Below are 17,379 nucleotides of genomic sequence, written 5' to 3'. Positions count from 1 at the left end.
TAGCTGAAATGGGCTTCCATATAGGTTTCCTTTCAGCCTGCCTGCTAAAGGTTAAATAATGTCCACTGAAAGTTTCTCAGAGGAAAACTTTACATGCTCACACAATTAGAACAAATTGCTGCTGTATGTAATTTCATTGTCGGTGACTTCAGTCTATGGAGTATAAAATTACATAAACAGATTTTTTTTTTTTATCTTTTGATGCTAAATTGTTATATTTTGGATGTAAAAACTACAACTACAGTATCCCAAAGCCCAAATGCAGTCTTTCAATAATTTGGTTCATTTTGTAAAGATTAAAGTCTTGCATCTGTGTCTGTGTCAGTCTCGTAACTGGGAGGTGATGGACGACATGCAGCAGCTGGATATGTATTCAGTCCCGGGCTCCACTCTGGACCTCAGTATCCCTGGGATCTGTGAGGGCTACTTGATGAAGAAGAGGAAATACCCGCTCAAAGGCTGGCACAAGGTGAACCCAGCACAGATTAAACATTTAATCTCTTCTGCTCCGTTTACAAAAGTTTTCAATGTTAATGCTGTAAATCGTATCTGTTCACCATGTGAATACTTTCTGGTTAATGTGATAGACTGAAGCAGAGCTTTTTATCAAACATCATATCTCAAGAACAGAAGGGGAGACATTTTGTCAGATACTGAATTGCTGACACTAATCTTGGGTGTCCACCTTGAAACTGTGCTGATTGTATTCATAGAATAATATATATCACATCAGATCTGATGATGTGTGCTGCCAGGTTGAAGGTGCGTGTGTGAAGCATCAGTGTTCTGCCAAAAAAAAAAAAACAAACAAACACTGGGCTCAATCCCAATACACTCCTTGCCCCTACCACTTAGTCCATACCCCTCCATTTTGAACGTTCATTTCTAGGGGTAGAATGTCCTTATTCTTGTTGGGATAGAAAATGGAAAATTGTCATAAAATATTATAAAAATTAAGCACAACAAAAGAATTGCTAGTACTATGCTGATATCTCTGTAGGTAACTTGCAAACGTGATATTGTTTATCACTGATTTGTGCTTGCCAGTCCCAAATTTTGACACATTTCAGTGTTAGTACAACTGCAAGTTGAGTGGTTGATGGTGGCATTCAACCGCAAGGTAGTAATTGTAGTTTTTTTTTTGTTTTTTTGTTTTTTTAAATCTTTTTATTGGATTTTTCGTTCACATATAACAATAATTCACACATACAATGTATACAAAAAAAATAATAGTAATTGTAGTTTAAAATATTTTTGGCATTTCTGCTTTTATTTTTAATAATGAAAGGTAAGCGAGAGAGAAAGAGGGGATGACTCGCAGCATAGGGTCCGGGCCGGACTTGAACTGCTGCAGAAAGGACTCAGCCCCAATGGCACGTGCTTTACACGGCAAGCCACAGGGGTGCCCCTTTGTTTGCTTTTTAACATTTGATTGTGATTGGTTCTTTTCAGAGATACTTCCTGTTGGAGAAAGGAATTCTCAAGTACTCAAAGACGCAGCAAGATGTAAGTCATGAACAAAAATGCAGCTGCCAACATTACTGTCACACAGAGCAGTGATAGAGCCATCTGTTGTGTTGGTTCCATTTTGGTCTTAACAGCTCTGTTTGATTTGACTAAATAGGTGATAAAAATCAGTTCAAAACACACTTTATTTGTGTTTTAGATTCAAAGAGGAAAACTCCATGGCTCTCTGGACGTCAGTCTGGCTGTTATGTCCATCAACAAGAAGACCAAAGGCATAGACCTGGATGCCGGAGACAACCTCTACCACCTCAAGGTACCCCACAAAGAGAGATTTAAGGACCTCTGAGGTGGTTAATAACTACACAGGCAGCATGCTGCAACAGATTGCCATCTGCAGAACTAACCTGCAGGAGTGAAATACTCATATTTCAGTATCAGTAGAATTTAGAGGGTCCAACTGAGGTTTACATATAGACATCTGGATATTCTTTAGCATGCATTGAACTTAACATTTAATGCCTTCTCCTCGTTCAACTTTATCTATTCTTGCGTGTCCTCTTTTTTTTAAAAAAAAACCCATTTTTGTTTGTTTTTTTGTGTCCTTTCCTCCCTGTTAGGCAAAGAGCCATGACCTTTTCTACATCTGGTTGACCAAGCTGTGTGCCCATCGTCTATATAGGAAAAACGAGGCCATGAGTGTCCATCATGGCGTCCTTCACGCTCTCTCCATGGGCTCAAGCACCATGCCAGCCATGGCCACTCTTGCCCAGACAAACAGAGCCACGGTCAGTAGAGAGTCCCACTCAAGTTAATGTCACAAATTTTGAAATTTGTTTTTAATCATTATCAAAATTCTAATTAATTTTCTGTCGATCGATTATTAAGTGACAAACCAGTCCAGCATTACATACAGTATCACTGACAATGACAGTTGTGTGATAGTTGCTTAGAAAAGAGTGAGCATTTCATTTTCATTTTGTTGGTTTTAATTATGGCTTTAACTGTGGTATATTTGATTGTCCAGCCTCTTCACTATGCCAGCTCAGCATCAGTGTACCAGCCAGAAATGGGAAGCCCTGCCCCTGCTGTCAACTCTAACCCAGGAGTGACCAGCAAGGTGTCAGCCTGGCTGCAGCAAACCCACGACATTGATGCAACTTCCAACGGTGAGGAGCATCTATATTCTTGAGCCACAGAATGAAGCCTGGTTGACGGTCATATTTCATCAGATTTAACAGTGACAGACATACTTTACATTTAAATACCAAAAAAACACACATACAGACTCTATTTACTGTTTTTCTGTGTTCTCTAAACTGTGATCTTTGACCTTTAGACCTGGCTCGCTGTCAGGCAGAGCTGACAGAACTTGCCCAGCTCATCCAGCGACTTAACTGGCTGGAAGGTGGCCTGCCAATCACTAACACAGACCTTGAGATGCGAATCAGCATGCAGGTCAGTAGTCTGGTAACAACTGTGAATGTGTGTGATTCATCAAATCCTAATTCATGGCAAAAATAACCATGAGTTGAGACAGTTTGTCTTTGTTTAATGTAAGCTAATTAGTTTTAAGGTATTTATGAATCAACAGAGATATGCTAATCTAGATAAAATAATGTAACACCTTGTGGATTATCAGCTGGAGGAATCTATCTTAAATGTCATTTTACCTTTTCTCTTTCTAAAAAATTAACCCGTTTACTTACTGATTAATGGGTGTCACGCTTTTGATGTCGGGCTTGATGTGAAACTGTCGCAAGCTGTTTAAAAAATATTTTGTCTCGCTGTCTTATGTTGTGACAGTGCTGTGGTTATGGTCTTGTTACGTTTAGACACAAAAAGCCCATGGTTAGGGAGAGGAAAAGATAATAGTTAGGGTTGAAATTGTTGTAGCATGGAACATGGGGTCTTGCAGGACTTCTGTAAATCTGGGCAAGACTCGACCACTTTTGAAAGCAACAAACTGAAACTGACATCCCTAGATAAAATGTATTGATTTTGTCACAGACAAATTATACATTCTTTATTCTTACCACCGCTTATGTAAAATTATGAAGTATTATGTGGTATAGGTTACAGAAAGTAGATGCATATCAGTCTGCAAAGTATTGATAGAGAAGCTATAACTCTGTTGGTCTCTGTTTTAGAATCTCTCCCTGGAGAAACCCAAGAAGAAGGTGGGGAAAGGGTTTGGTCACTCCAGGACTTTGTCTCGTGTTGAAGCCATGGGGGGAATGGTAGGACTGACTTTAACTTCATATGCACTGATGCCATTCATTGTAATTTTGTTTTGTAAAATAATTGCATCCTCTGTTTGATATCATACTATTCCTCTACTGTCTGTTATGTATTGTTTTCTGCAGTTCACCTCCAGCCATCTGAGTACAAACTGCAACCCCGGTTTGGCGGCGTCTGTTCAGTCCATCCCCGACTATGTCTACTCTCAGCTGTCCAACCCTCAGGTCACCTCTCCTGAGGCCAAGAAGCTTCACCAGGACATCTGCGCTGCTTCTCAGAGGGGTATGGCTCTCCCACCTAACAGTTGTATTATTTTCTGTAAATAAGTTTTAGTTGTGCTGGTTATTAAATGGCCATCGTCTTTTTCCACACAAGGCTCAATACTCAAGACATTTTTCAGTTTTCTTTCTGAAATAATTTCTTAAGTGATTATCAGTTATCAGTATTATTATAAGCAAAAATGTAGTTCAGTCAAAATTAGCTATTTCAAGATGTCATTTTATGGTCTAGTTACCTTTTTAATTAAAATTAGTCACTGTTTTTTGACATTTCATGAAATAAATTGAATTTGAAAGTGAAAAATGCCTAAAATAATATTCATAACTCTCTACAACATTTATGTCCTTATTTCAGGTAGCATAATATGGTCATGAACTGGACTTTGTAATCAATCAAGTTTCTGTATTTTGTGTTACAGTTCATTCCTCTCTCAAGTCCATTTATGAGGTTTTAAACTTGGAGAGAGAGCGACTGAGGCAGGCCTGGACCGGCCCGGACCTGAGACACAACACCTCACAGCAGCTCGCTACACTCTGCAGCACACTGTCGGAGGTAACACACTCACACTAGAGGTGGAGCTAGGCTATATAGAAACATAACTCAAATTGTTCTTCTTGAAGCTGGAAATCAGACAATTACAAAGACTGACCTGAATTTAGTAGTCTATGTCCCTAACCCCCTTTTCTCCTGGAGTCCCAGAGTTTAAACACTAATGATTAGCTCCAAATATTAGTATCGGCCCGCAAAAAGACAATGGAAGCCAAGCCCTCGCTGTCTGTTGGTGAGGTGGTGTGTGAAACTGTTAAGCAGGTTTGGGCTGTTTCTAGGTAGGACAGGCACAAGTTATCACAGGTGCTTCCTGAAGGAACACACCTCCAATCTCTTTCTCCTTATTTCCTCACACTCAAAGACACAAATGACACAATCACTGTCCCACACTGAAACGGAGCAGTTTTGTCAGTTGAGAGGCTTGTTATTTCCTGCTGTCAAACTGGCAGCTATCAGTAACCCTTCTTGTTTGGTGTTGCATGAGGTTTCTTCTCAGCTGCCTGCTTGTTCTCTGTTCATGCTGCATGTGACTGTTTTTTTCAACCATCAGTTGCTGTCACTGTTTGGGCTTTATTTTGATTTTGGTTGCCTGGCAGCCGGCTGTCACTCTACGTTCTCACCGTGTGCAACACAGGCAACAGTCAGCAAGTCAATTAATTCCCTACAATAATTCCTGCATTGAAGAGACTAGAAATAAAAGCTCCGACATGACAACTGTGGAGCCTGTTGGGTGGGTGATTTTTAAAGGAGCGCTCCACCAATTTAACACAATAAGATCAGTTTGCTGATGATTTAGTACTATAAGTTGTATAATGTGGCTCTTGAGGAGTTTTGACAAGTCTGAGGAAAAAGCTCTGATGATTTCAACATGGTTTCCTCAGCTCAGGCTTGGAGACAACAAATTTATAATAGCTGGCCTGCATTAGAATTGGGGATGTGGAGTTTGAAAAATAAGTGTTTACCAGGCAGGGAGGCTTAAATGAAAAACACCACTGAGTTGCATGATAGGAAAGGCAAAAGTGTGTAGGGGAACTAAATGTCACCTGCATCAATTTTGTCTAATCTTTTAAAGTTTTTCACACCAACTTTATGAAGGTGAAATACCAAGTCATTAGAGTTCCCCCTCAAAAAAAATAAAGGAAAAAAGAAAATCCCATTTAATTAATGTCATTAACACTTGGTGGCAAACTAAGTTTATCTGCTAAAATACTTTAAAAGGCAGGACTAGGGCAAAAAAAGACCTAACTGACACATTTGAATACATTAAAGGGATAGTTGGGATCTTCTTCAGTAGTATGGAATACTTACCCATAGTCTGTGTATAACAGACAGTGGATGTCAGTCAGCACACACCCAGATTGGAGAAGCAGGCTTGAGTCCGACATGGAAGCTAAGTAATTTAGTGCTGTGGAAGGATCAGCCACAAAACATATTTTAGTTACCTAAAACAGTCAATAAGTCCCACCTAAAAATAATCAAGATATGCTTAAGTGTAGAATATTTTCATAGCTTTACTTTACCACCAGATAGCGATTTCCAACAGGGAGCTGAGGCAGTTATATCGCTTTCTTCAAAGCCGGGCTCCACTTGGAAAAACAGTAAATTAAGCTCACTGAAAAGGGGAGCTGCTGGTCTACAGCTGACTCGATCACCTTTCTGTGTGCCAGTTTTCTGTAATTATATTTGAATAGAGTTTGAATCTGACATGTTTGAAAAAAAAAAAAAGCCTGGCAAGTGTGGCAACAAAAGTCAAGGAAAAGTTTGGAAGTTTTGTCACACAGTAACACAAAGTAACTGATCGAGGCAGCGACACACCAGCAGCTCCCGTGTTTAGTGAGCCTGAATTACCGTTTTTGTCCCTGGAGTCTGTGGCTTTGAAGAGAGCATTGATGAGGCACAGAGGCTGTTCACGGCTGCCCTGTAGGAACAGGCAGGGTAAAGCAGTGAAAATACTCTGAATACTATGTACACTTAAATGGATATAGATTTTTTTTTTTTTGGTGGCTAACATACATTTTGCTGCTGCCCCCAATCCACAGCAGGTCATTACTTAGCTTCTGTGTCGGCACTCCTGCCGCCCAACCTGGGGGCATGTTGACAGACATCTACTGTATGTATTACAGTGACTACGGATAAGCACTCCATACAGCCCACTTCAAAAAATTGGAACTCTCCCTTTAATAGCGGTAGATGACAACATAGATGCAGTTTGGCCCTGCTAACAGTTGGACAATAGAGTGACGCACTGATCAATGCCACATGCTGTGTGAATGCTCTGGAGTCTCTGTGACTTCCTGACCATTTGTTTTTGATCTTCTGTGTTTCTACTTCCTGTGTCTTGCATGGCTGATCTATGTATATGTGTGTATTTATGTGTGCATGTGCATGTCCATGTTTAGCTTGACATACAGTCACGTCTGACCAAAGTCCACTCGCTTTCCCTGTCCTCTGACTCTTCTGAGGAATCCTTCTGCACCGTCCGTCCTGACCAGGTGTGTACTGCGGTGTGTGTGTGTGTGTGTGTGTGTGTGTGTGTGTGTGTGTGTGTGTGTGTGTGTGTGTGTGTGTGAGAAAGTTTGTATTTTTGTGCATGTCCACGTCATTATCTCGCTGTCACTCATTTGCATTCAATTTATTTTTGCATCAGAAATTCATTAAAAGTCATGGAGGCAATATTGACATAATTCTCCCAGATCCTAGCTTGGATAAAGTGACTCTTCCCTCATACACAATCTGTTACAAGAAAATCCAAATGAATGACAGTATCTTATGGTTGGTGTGGCTCAGGTTGGTCACTTCATGCTCTTCACTCAGTTGTAAGAGCATTACAACACATGTAGACATTTTGTGCAGGTCACAAGAGTAGCATGTTTCTACGTGGCTGATACTCCACATGTCTGTTGGCCTATGGTCTGGCTCCAAATCTTGCTTTGTACAAACTGTTCATTTGAAAAATGAAAATGTAATTTGAACCACAAATTCTTCCCCACACTCCCCCACAGAGGACACCATCTATGGGTCGTCACAGTCACCGTGCGCCGTCAGTGGCAGATTCCATGGCAGAGTATTTTGATGCCAGCGAGGTGATCGTGTGCGAGAGCTCATCAGAGGCGGAGGCTTCGGACGAGTCAGGTCTCAGTGACATCACCACCACCAGCAACTCAGAGCCTGAAGAGGGACACGGTGAGTGTGCACCTCCCATCCAGGAGCCAGTAGTGTTCAGACCACATTGCCCAACTACCAGTCCAGGATGAAATGTCTTTCTCCTCTCTTCCTCTTCAGCCACTGCCACCCTGAACTACCGGGCTAGCCTGAACAACGCTCCTGACAGACCCAGCCCAGTGCCCACTAATACTGGTAACACCACCATTTTACTATCTCATTTATATTGTAAATGAGTGAAGGGATGTCAGCTGTGTACTGCAGGGTCTCCAGTCTAGTCTTTTCAGTACTGATTTTAGACCAGACATGAGAGATGCTACGTCGTGATGGCACAGTGAGAGGACAAGCTGATGTGCAGTTGTTTTTGAATTCCATGAACAGTCAACCGTTGAGCTGTACATACTAAATAATTTAGGCCTGTAAGCTACTGGTGTCAGTTTTAGTTAAAGGCAGGCTTTGGTTTAAATTAATCTGAATATAATCAAGTCTTTATCATGCATATGTTCATACATAAAAAAAAAATAATTAGAAACCAGGTTAAGCAAAAATTAGGCTAAGCAGAAATCTAGCTGGATAACTCCAGTTTCTCTGATCCCCTACCACAATTATGGAGACTGGCTTTACTGATATAATGGAACATTACATCTAATGGTGGTTAATGGTGTAAGTGATGTTTATGAAATTGAATTACTGCAAAAAGCCAACTGTCATCCAGTTCCCAAAGTGCATATAAAGATGGTTAATCTAGTACAGGCCTGTAGCACTTAGTGTAGGTCCTCTGACCAGCGTTGGTCGTAGTCTGTGCCAGACTTGAGACTAAGTAAGACTTTGCCCTAGAACAGCCATTTCCCAAAATAGGTGCCACGGCATCCAGAGGTGTGCTAAGGCCAATTTGAGTCCCACTTCAAGTGCTACTGATAATAAGGTGGGTTGACTCATGTTATTCCATGGCGCATTTTCTCTGGCTCAGCAGTGTTATGCACACAGCATGAGCCTCTGATTCGTTGACAGAGTGGACCCAGTGCATCTTGACTAGGATTCCACTAATGGCTAATGACAACTACAGTTCCTGGATGAATAATATAGAAGACAGTCATTGTTGGATTTCTAAGGTTCATAAAGTAAACAGATGATGCTGTTCCATGCTGGATTACTTAGCTTCTGAAGGATACAAATACACCGGAACACAAAGCCACAATGGAGACGAGGTGGAGACCATCTGAAGTGAGTTTGTAGGCCGTGGCATTCCAGAGATAATCTGAAAATAGTAAATGGTATACTGTGATGTTGTACATGACATCAACAACCTTTGGTTGGGAGTTTTTAATGAATTAAGTGGTATTGGATCGGTGCATTGACTCGTGTATTTGCCGATATCCGATCCAGCATTTTAGGCAGTATCGCAAGCGTTTCCATTACTGATATTGGAACAACTCTAGCTTACATATAACCAGTACATTGCGTTTTCAAGAACTTCATAGATTTTGAAGTAGCCTAAATAAATTAAAATATCATTAAATTGTTCTAATGTATTACATTATCTTGTGGGGGTTTGATGAAATGTTAATGTTGCAAGTTGCAACTTTGTTCACTGTATGAAGGGTAAGTGAAGACATTGTTGTCTATGAATATATGTATTTTATATGGACCCCAGGAAGAGTAGTTGTTGTCAAGCCAACAACTAGTGGGTATCCCAATAAATAAACAAACAAATAAATAACAAACAAACAATAACAAGAGTATAATGTGGGAGTCCCCTAGCATTACAGGCTACATATGGCTACAAATAATCTTTTTACACTTCATGCACAAACTCTAATGCAAAAGAGAAAAAATAATTATTATTGCACCTCTTAAGGGGGGTGCCATGAAAACAAAATGGAAATAAAAGGGTGCCCTGGTTTAGAAAAGTTAGGGAACCACTACTTTAGAGCCTTCTGAATTATGGAGGTGTCTTCTATTGGACCAAAGATCTGCTGACACTGTGGTCATCTTTAAAAAGCAGCTCAATAAAGAAACACAAGCCAGACATGCCTTTGTCACATAATTCTATATTGTATCTGTGTGTGTGATTATGTTGGACTGCCTCTGTGCATTTTTGTCCCATGAGGAGCCCTTTGGGATGTTTCGATGTCCTTTCATTGCATTGATTTTTGTTGCTGTGATCCAGGTCGTCGCACTGTCCTCCCCGCCCCAGGAACAGACAACAGCCACATTGGCATCATGACCATCCTGTACAACAACATCGGCAAGGACCTGTCTCGAGTCTCCATGCCAGTCGCTCTAAATGAGCCTTTGTCTTTGCTGCAGAGGCTCAGTGAAGAGTTGGAGTACTCTGAGCTGCTGGACATCGCCAACACCATTGATGATCCGTATGAGAGAATGGTAAGTTTGGTTTACTTGGATTCCTAACTAGCTTGAACTGAGATCCAGTTCAAGTTCATTAAGAAAAACAATATGTATGTTCCCAGGTCTATGTGGCAGTATTCTCCATCTCTGGATATGCCTGGGCGTCCTGGAGGTATCGCTACAAACCCTTCAACCCTGTTCTGGGAGAAACATATGAAAGTCACAGAGAAGACAGAGGCTTCCACTACATCAGTGAGCAGGTAACCAGCAGAGCAGTATATAGAAACATGCTGATGTGATATCAAAATCTGAGTTTAGAACACACTGTAATACTGATTATATGTTGTGCTTTCAGGTCAGCCATCACCCACCTATCTCTGCCTGTCATGCAGAGTCAGAAAACTTCACTTTCTGGCAAGGTAGGAGCTGTGTGCTTAGAGAGAAGTGCTATATCCATTTGAACTGCATGAGTGGAATCAAACTTAATTTTCTGTCTGTCTGTCTGCTCTCAGATCAGAGATGGAAGAACAAGTTTTGGGGAAAGTCAGTGGAGATCATCTCTTCTGGACTAGTCAATGTTACCCTGCCCAGGTGAGTCAGACACACAACGCAGCAGATAGCAGCTCGATGTACAACAGAAGTATTGACTACAACTGTAACTTCTAGATCCAGTACAACCATACAATAGTACAACTGCTCATACAACACTGAACTCAATGGTCTATACCAAGCCTGTTGTCCAGTCAAGGGATCGTGCATTTTCTTGCTCTTTATACTATGGCAGTAGCCTGAAAGGTTATCCCAGTAATTCACCAGAAAATAACTGTGAAAGAGGTTTTGGTGTACACATTGTTGTCCAACTGTAGAGTTTTGGAACTTTAAACCTTTTTACAACCAAAAAGCCACATCTGAAAACATGCGGAAAAGCCCATAATGAAGTTAAATGTTACTTTATCAATTGTTTATGTGTATGTAGATATGGTGATCACTATGAATGGAACAAGGTGGTGACATGTATCCACAACGTGCTGAGTCAGGACCGCTGGTTGGAGCACTATGGTGAGGTGGTCATCAAAAACACAAAGAGTGACCTCTGCATCTGCAAGATTACTTTTGTCAAGGTCAGGACACACACACGTGCACACACTCACTACTGTTAACCAGCCTCTCCTCTTCCTGTTTGCATCTGTTACTGCCAGTTCAATTAGAGGTCAAAATAATGCCTGTGGACTTTTCTTGCCCTTTTCTACTATTTAACCACCGACCCTGTCCTCCCTGTATTCCAGTCTCGCTACTGGAGCTCAGATAACACTAAAAACGAGGTGCAGGGTGTGGTCCTGGATCGGGCTGGAGAGGTGGTTCATCGTTTTGGAGGCCTCTGGCATGAGGGCATTTTCTGTGATACCCTGCCTACACCAAAGTGCATCTGGAAGCCCAGTGAGTAGCATCCTGAAAAGCCCTGACAAATATCTATGGTGCCGTGTTGTGATTAAATACACCCTGACTTCCAACCTGAGCCACCACTGACTAAAATCTAAAATCTCGTCATGTTGTTGACAATACACCAATTATTTAAAAATATAGGTGAATTTCAAAAACAAATGCATGGTTTGCAAATAGAGAAAGGTTGACAACTACAAATCATACCCTTAGTATTTCTTACACTGATGTCTCCAGTGTTGATATGCACCAGAGGAGGCTGGTCCACAGAGGTAGAGGAGGTTGCTTCTTCTCTCTCTCTCTTTTTTTTTTAAGTGGCAACAGGAACATCAAACTGAAACTGAGTAAATGGTTGGTTGAATTATAAAATACATTTTTTCTTTTCTTTGGAAAACTCCATAATTGAACTGATTACATTTTAATTAAACCCATTAAAATGTTTCAACAGTGACTCCTGCAGGTCATCTGGGAAATAAAACACAGAACACAGAAAGTGACACTACATCAGAGGACATTCTCCCTAACCAATCATCAGACTAGTGTAAAATAACATGTTGCTATGGGCTAGTCCCCCTCCTGTCCGGTAGGGATTGGGGAAAAATTGATGCAGGATAATATCATGATATTTTGCGAGTATCGATCTTCTACTATATACATTATTAATTTTTGCAAATACACATTTTAATACAACTCTTGGTTCTAGAGTAATAAAAACAATGGCTTTTCAGTCCACTAAATGGTGCTGATGTATTTTTTTTTTTTTTTTCCTGATGAGGTCAGCAGAGGTCTCAGTCAGCGGCATTTGGCAGGAAGTTCATCAAAACGAAGATGGAGGCACTGGAGAAATAAATTAGAAATGTGCTGTCTGCGTTTAAATCAAACGTCTGGAATAAAATACTCTGGGAATACTACGAACATGAAGGCTCACCTCACACATCACCTCCAGAGAAAACGTTAGCCCCTGATGGCCAAGCTAACGCTAAATCCCCTCCACCGAAAAATCAACCAACTCTGGACACACTTAGCTTGACAAAACTACCATCCAACTCTGAGCGAGCTAAGAAAATAACACACGTGCGAAGATCTGCGTCCATGCAGTGTTGTTGAAAACCAAGGCTTTTGTTACATACTAAAAACATCTGCCGATTCCCACCACAGTCTCCTCCCTGTTATTTTTGAGTTGCTAGCCTCCACTTATGCATGGTGTCATTTCCTGTTTAGATGTGCAGCCTGATGACTATGCGCAGTACTACGGCTTCTCACGTTATGCCAGAGAACTTAACGAGCTGACGCCTGAGCTGAGGGCAGTCCTTCCACCTACAGACACACGCTTCAGACCAGACCAGAGGTACAAACTTGATTTTTATTTACTTAAGGTGAAACCTTGTCAAAAAACTTAATTATATTTTGTAACATTTTGTCATAACTCTAATTTTCTTCAGCCCAGTTTCCATGTTGAGCAGTTGTGTAATTCCTGCCCCTCTTGTCTCCATCAGGCTCCTGGAGGAGGGGAAGGTAGCAGAAGCAGATAAAAAGAAGGATGAGGTAGAGGAGAAGCAGAGGGAGAGGAGGAAGGAGATGGCCAAGATAGGGGAGGAGCACATCCCCAGGTTCTTCAGGTGAGGAGCTCTACTTTTGAAGTTTTGGAAAGGAAGACTTATCATAGCCCAGCCAAATGTTTCCTCACAGTATTTCACAGGGTTACTCCAGTGATGGGGGGGACTTGCAAGAGAGATAAAAAGATGATCAATATAAAAGCAGCAGAGGCTAAAATATCCTGATTTTTAGTCCCTAATATTATTTAAGTTGCAGATGACTCAGAAAGATCGTGGAAAAACTTAACAAAAAAAGTATTAAACCTTAGAAAAAATATTTTGATGTGTGAAGTTTGTCAGTGACATTCTAAAGTTGCAGGTTTGTTTGTTTTTTTTTGTTGTTGTGTGTGTGTGTATACGAACTGCTAAAAATGTTACGCTGTGACAATTAATATGTACAGCCCTGACTGAGAAAGCAGCTGGGACACTGATAAAAGGTAAATAAAAACAGACTTTTAGAGGTGTTGGTAGGTGGATTTTGTTATGTTTGGACAGAACCAGGCCCTCTGTTTCCAGTCTTTGTGCTCAGCCAACCAGCTGCTGCTGGTGGTAGCTTCATATTTAGCACAGAGACATGAGAGAAAAATCAATCTTCTCATCTAACTCAGCAACAAAGTACATAAGCACATTTTCCTATTATATTTATATTTATTTATTTATTTATTTATTTTTATTTTAAGTTCATAACAACACACAAATACATACATCAAACAACAGCCACAACACAAAAATGAGAAACAAACAAAAAAATCCAGACACCTACAAAAATTAATAGACTATCTCCATATAGATATAAATGATGATGTCCTATATTATGGTTGTAGACGTGTACACATGTAAACACGCACAAAACATTATTATAATAATAATAATAATAATAATGATAAAAAATAAAAATAAAAAAAAACCTCTCAAACTAGAGCAGGGGCAAAAACTATCCTGCCAGAGAGTTGAGGTGTTCGATAATGGGACCCCAGATACACTCAGATACAACAGATGGAATACTTGTATTCCTACGAAGCCTCTCAAGATGTATCCCTGAGACCATTTCTCTGAGCCATCTAGAGAAGCTAGGAGGGTCAGTAGCCTTCCAATCATTAGGTATTAACTTTTTTGCCACCAATGTGCCGAATCTGATGGTCTCCTGCATAGGGCGTGGAAGTGAGGAAAAAGGCTTCGGAGCAACCAAGCAAAACAAAAACTACATCAGGTTCCAGCCGTATATCATAAACATTACAATACCATGAAAAAATGTGTTGCCAAAAAGGAAAAATCTTAGAGCAGAACCAAACAAGTGACCCAGAGTCCCTATTTCATGGTTGCGCCTGTCACAGATATTAGAAACATCAGGATACATTTTGCTCAACTTTTCGTTAGAGTAATGTAATCTATGCATGGTTTTATATTGGATCAGCTGCAACCTGGCATTGATTGAACCCGAGAGAATCCTTTCCATCCCCTCCCTCCACACCAAGATCTGCCTCCCATGCAGACTTGATGTGGTTTGTTGATATTACTGACAATTTAGAAAACAGTGATACAAATTTTGAAACAAGGTGTTTAAATCCTGCATTTTGTTTCATTACGGCAAAAAAGGAGTGCTCCGTGCTAGGGTTTACATAGTTCTTTACATTTTCTTTAACAAAATGCCTAACTTGTAAATAACTAAAAAAGTGGGCTTGAGAAAGGGAAAAGCTCTCCTTCAGCTCATTACACGATGCTAAATGGTTGTTAATGTACAAGTCTGAGAAGTATACCCCCATATAAAAGGCATAATTATAGAATCCTAAATGTTAAACTGTTCCTTTTAAACATTTTAAAGTCTCGACAGCAACAGTTTTCATTTGCTCATTATCTCAGGAAATCTCTGGACGAGGCTGGCAGAGAGGTGTGGCTGTCCAATGGCACCTACTGGAATCAACGCAAAGACCCAGGCTTTGCCAACACTGAAAACCTGGAGCTGTGGTAGAACATGGCAACTAGCTCAGTGCTGAGGAATAACACCAGCCATGTGCTAAACACTTGGTAACGTGATGAAGAGGAGTAAGACGCCCCTCAGTTAGTAAAAATGATGAATTGTAACCATGTTAGTCCCATAGTCTATGCATAGATATACTGTAGTGACTCATCAAAAGAGATCCAGAGGTCTACTGCTTCCATCACTGCAAGCATGTATAGAGTGGCGTTTAAAGGTACACATGAACCTCTCATTGGGTTGTTTGTGCCATGTAGAGGTGAGGTGCCACTATGGAGCACATGAAGACTGAATCTGATGAAGCCGGATGTCCATCCAGCCTTTGGCCTACCTCTTACCATGATGGAGACCTTAAATATAATCAATCATGATTCAAAAGGAAATCTTAACTTGAAATCTGTTTTTTTAACTCTTTATCGCAGCCCTTGAGAAAATTGTTTTTGTCACAATTGAGGGCTTTTTCTGTATGTAAAGTGTTTTGTATCATATTGGTGGGGTACATGTCAGATAATCTTTTGTTAGTTTTAACATGTTAATATAAATATATTTAGTAAGTTTAATTTTTATGACAGTTGTGATGAGTTGAGAAGTCATTCCAGAAGCTTTCTTCCAGCTGAGGGATCCAGAACACATATCGGGCTAATCTGGTCCTTGTTGGGGTGTATTACAGGTGAACTGGTGCTGTCCTGCTCTCTTGCTCAGTGGGTCTTACTGTATAAACTTGTGTCCATTTGTAAAGTCGGTGTGTATTTTAATCTTGACACACGGGTGATGAAAAGTTTTGTAAGCCAAGCCTTCTTCCTCTCTTGCCGGTATGATTTGTTGATGTTCAAAATGAGCTGACAGATGAGGATTGTGGACCTGGACCTTCACACTCTCAGTTGATGCAATGAAGTATTTTTATTGATGTTTCAACAATGGATTTTAGTAAGGAAAAGAGACTACTGTTTAAACCCTGTGAAATGTTTTTCTTAATGGTTTTGTTTCAAATAAAAACTTCCATAATCAGTGATGTTTTGCCTCCTTTACAACAGATTCCATAATAGGTTTGTAGACAAGAGCACTAGATTCAACTCAAAACTTACCTGACTTTGACCTCATACAATTTAAAGTGGTTTCAATCTATGTGCTGTACAGGAGGAGAAACCATTAAGGACACTGTACCTATATCACCAAATGCTGTGTGAATATGATCCCATAAACATCTCAAACAGAAAATACAGGCAGAAAGTGCAGCATAATACTATACACACAACTGAATACAAATGTGGGGCACCCAGTGGCTCATCTGGTATGGTAACCACCCAGTGTACAAAGGCTTGGCTCAGTAGCTGTGGGTTAAATTCCATGCAGGTTTTTGTTTATGAACCGCTAAATTTATACACCTGGACAATTAAAATGTAAAACGATGATTCAGAAATAAGCTGGGACACTAAAACAAAAACAATGCAATTATTTGCAAATCTTTTCGACTTTACTGGACACAGCACAAAGACAAGTTATTTAATGTTCAAATTGATAAACTATAACTTTTTATAACTAACACACGGAATCTGATGCCTGCAACACATTCCATAAAAGTTGGGATAGGGGCATGTTTACTACCGTGTGACATCACCTTTTCTTTTAACAACACTCCGTAAAGCCCTGTTTCCATCAAGCAGTCCGGTGCGGTTCAGTTCAGCTTGGTACACTTTCTTTTCTGTTTCCACTGTGAAAGGTTGTGGATGGTACCAATGTAACCGTCAGCTGAGGTTTAAAAAGCTGGGTTGATAAATTACATTTAAAAAAATCTAAATGTCTTTCGAGTAACAGTGTCCAGGACAATCCAACGAGTACACTTAACAGTTCTCGTGGGAATTTTTTTCAGTGTATTATTCAGACTAACAAGAACATTGTTTCCGAAAAAAGATGCATTGCTTTTTAATTTCTACCCTGAAACTGACTTTAACTGATACAATGTGCAAATTTGCTCTGCACATTAATGTTAGTAAATCCGTTTTTTTTTCTATAATATGTTACAGTTACAAATGATGTAATGATTTGTTTAAAAGCCATTTTCTTATATGCACTGGTTTTGAGCCTATAGTTGCATATAAGCCACTACAGTGGACCCTGGCATGTCATGACACACACTGCCTCCCAGTGGCCAGGAGTTGTAAGTGCAATACAAATCTCTCAAACCAAGATGGCCGACGGAATGCAACAAATGTCATGAAACCTAGAAACATCTTGACAAGATTTCTAAATATGACCATCTAAGGAGTAATAGGCTACAGTTGTAAACATGTCCAATTATTGATTTTATGTTGGGAGGAAATTTCA

General features: G+C 40.2%; 1 protein-coding gene across 4 annotated transcripts in view; it reads left to right on the top strand.

Moving 5' to 3' along the window:
• LOC125878915 (oxysterol-binding protein-related protein 6-like) overlaps positions 1-16,064 on the top strand; it is a 29,152-nt gene extending 13,088 nt beyond the window's left edge. For 3 of the 4 annotated variants that reach the window (XM_049560402.1, XM_049560404.1, XM_049560401.1), the window contains 21 exons: positions 326-469; positions 1,453-1,506; positions 1,667-1,780; positions 2,085-2,252; positions 2,492-2,633; positions 2,804-2,922; positions 3,615-3,704; positions 3,831-3,987; positions 4,403-4,536; positions 6,933-7,025; positions 7,536-7,716; positions 7,816-7,890; positions 9,866-10,080; positions 10,167-10,304; positions 10,400-10,463; positions 10,557-10,635; positions 11,021-11,165; positions 11,331-11,481; positions 12,706-12,832; positions 12,981-13,103; positions 14,940-16,064. In XM_049560402.1, coding sequence (XP_049416359.1) covers positions 326-469; positions 1,453-1,506; positions 1,667-1,780; positions 2,085-2,252; positions 2,492-2,633; positions 2,804-2,922; positions 3,615-3,704; positions 3,831-3,987; positions 4,403-4,536; positions 6,933-7,025; positions 7,536-7,716; positions 7,816-7,890; positions 9,866-10,080; positions 10,167-10,304; positions 10,400-10,463; positions 10,557-10,635; positions 11,021-11,165; positions 11,331-11,481; positions 12,706-12,832; positions 12,981-13,103; positions 14,940-15,048 — 2,622 coding nt within the window. In that variant the 3' untranslated portion in view covers positions 15,049-16,064. The remainder of the gene's footprint in view (positions 1-325; positions 470-1,452; positions 1,507-1,666; positions 1,781-2,084; positions 2,253-2,491; positions 2,634-2,803; positions 2,923-3,614; positions 3,705-3,830; positions 3,988-4,402; positions 4,537-6,932; positions 7,026-7,535; positions 7,717-7,815; positions 7,891-9,865; positions 10,081-10,166; positions 10,305-10,399; positions 10,464-10,556; positions 10,636-11,020; positions 11,166-11,330; positions 11,482-12,705; positions 12,833-12,980; positions 13,104-14,939) is intronic. The other variant, XM_049560403.1, reaches the window with a different exon arrangement.
• The last annotated feature ends 1,315 nt before the right edge of the window (positions 16,065-17,379 follow it).

Source organism: Epinephelus fuscoguttatus, linkage group LG19, assembly GCF_011397635.1.
Source record: "Epinephelus fuscoguttatus linkage group LG19, E.fuscoguttatus.final_Chr_v1".
Lineage (NCBI taxonomy): Eukaryota > Metazoa > Chordata > Actinopteri > Perciformes > Serranidae > Epinephelus > Epinephelus fuscoguttatus.
Note: the sequence above shows the minus strand (reverse complement) of the source record. Positions and strands in the feature narration are given on the sequence as shown.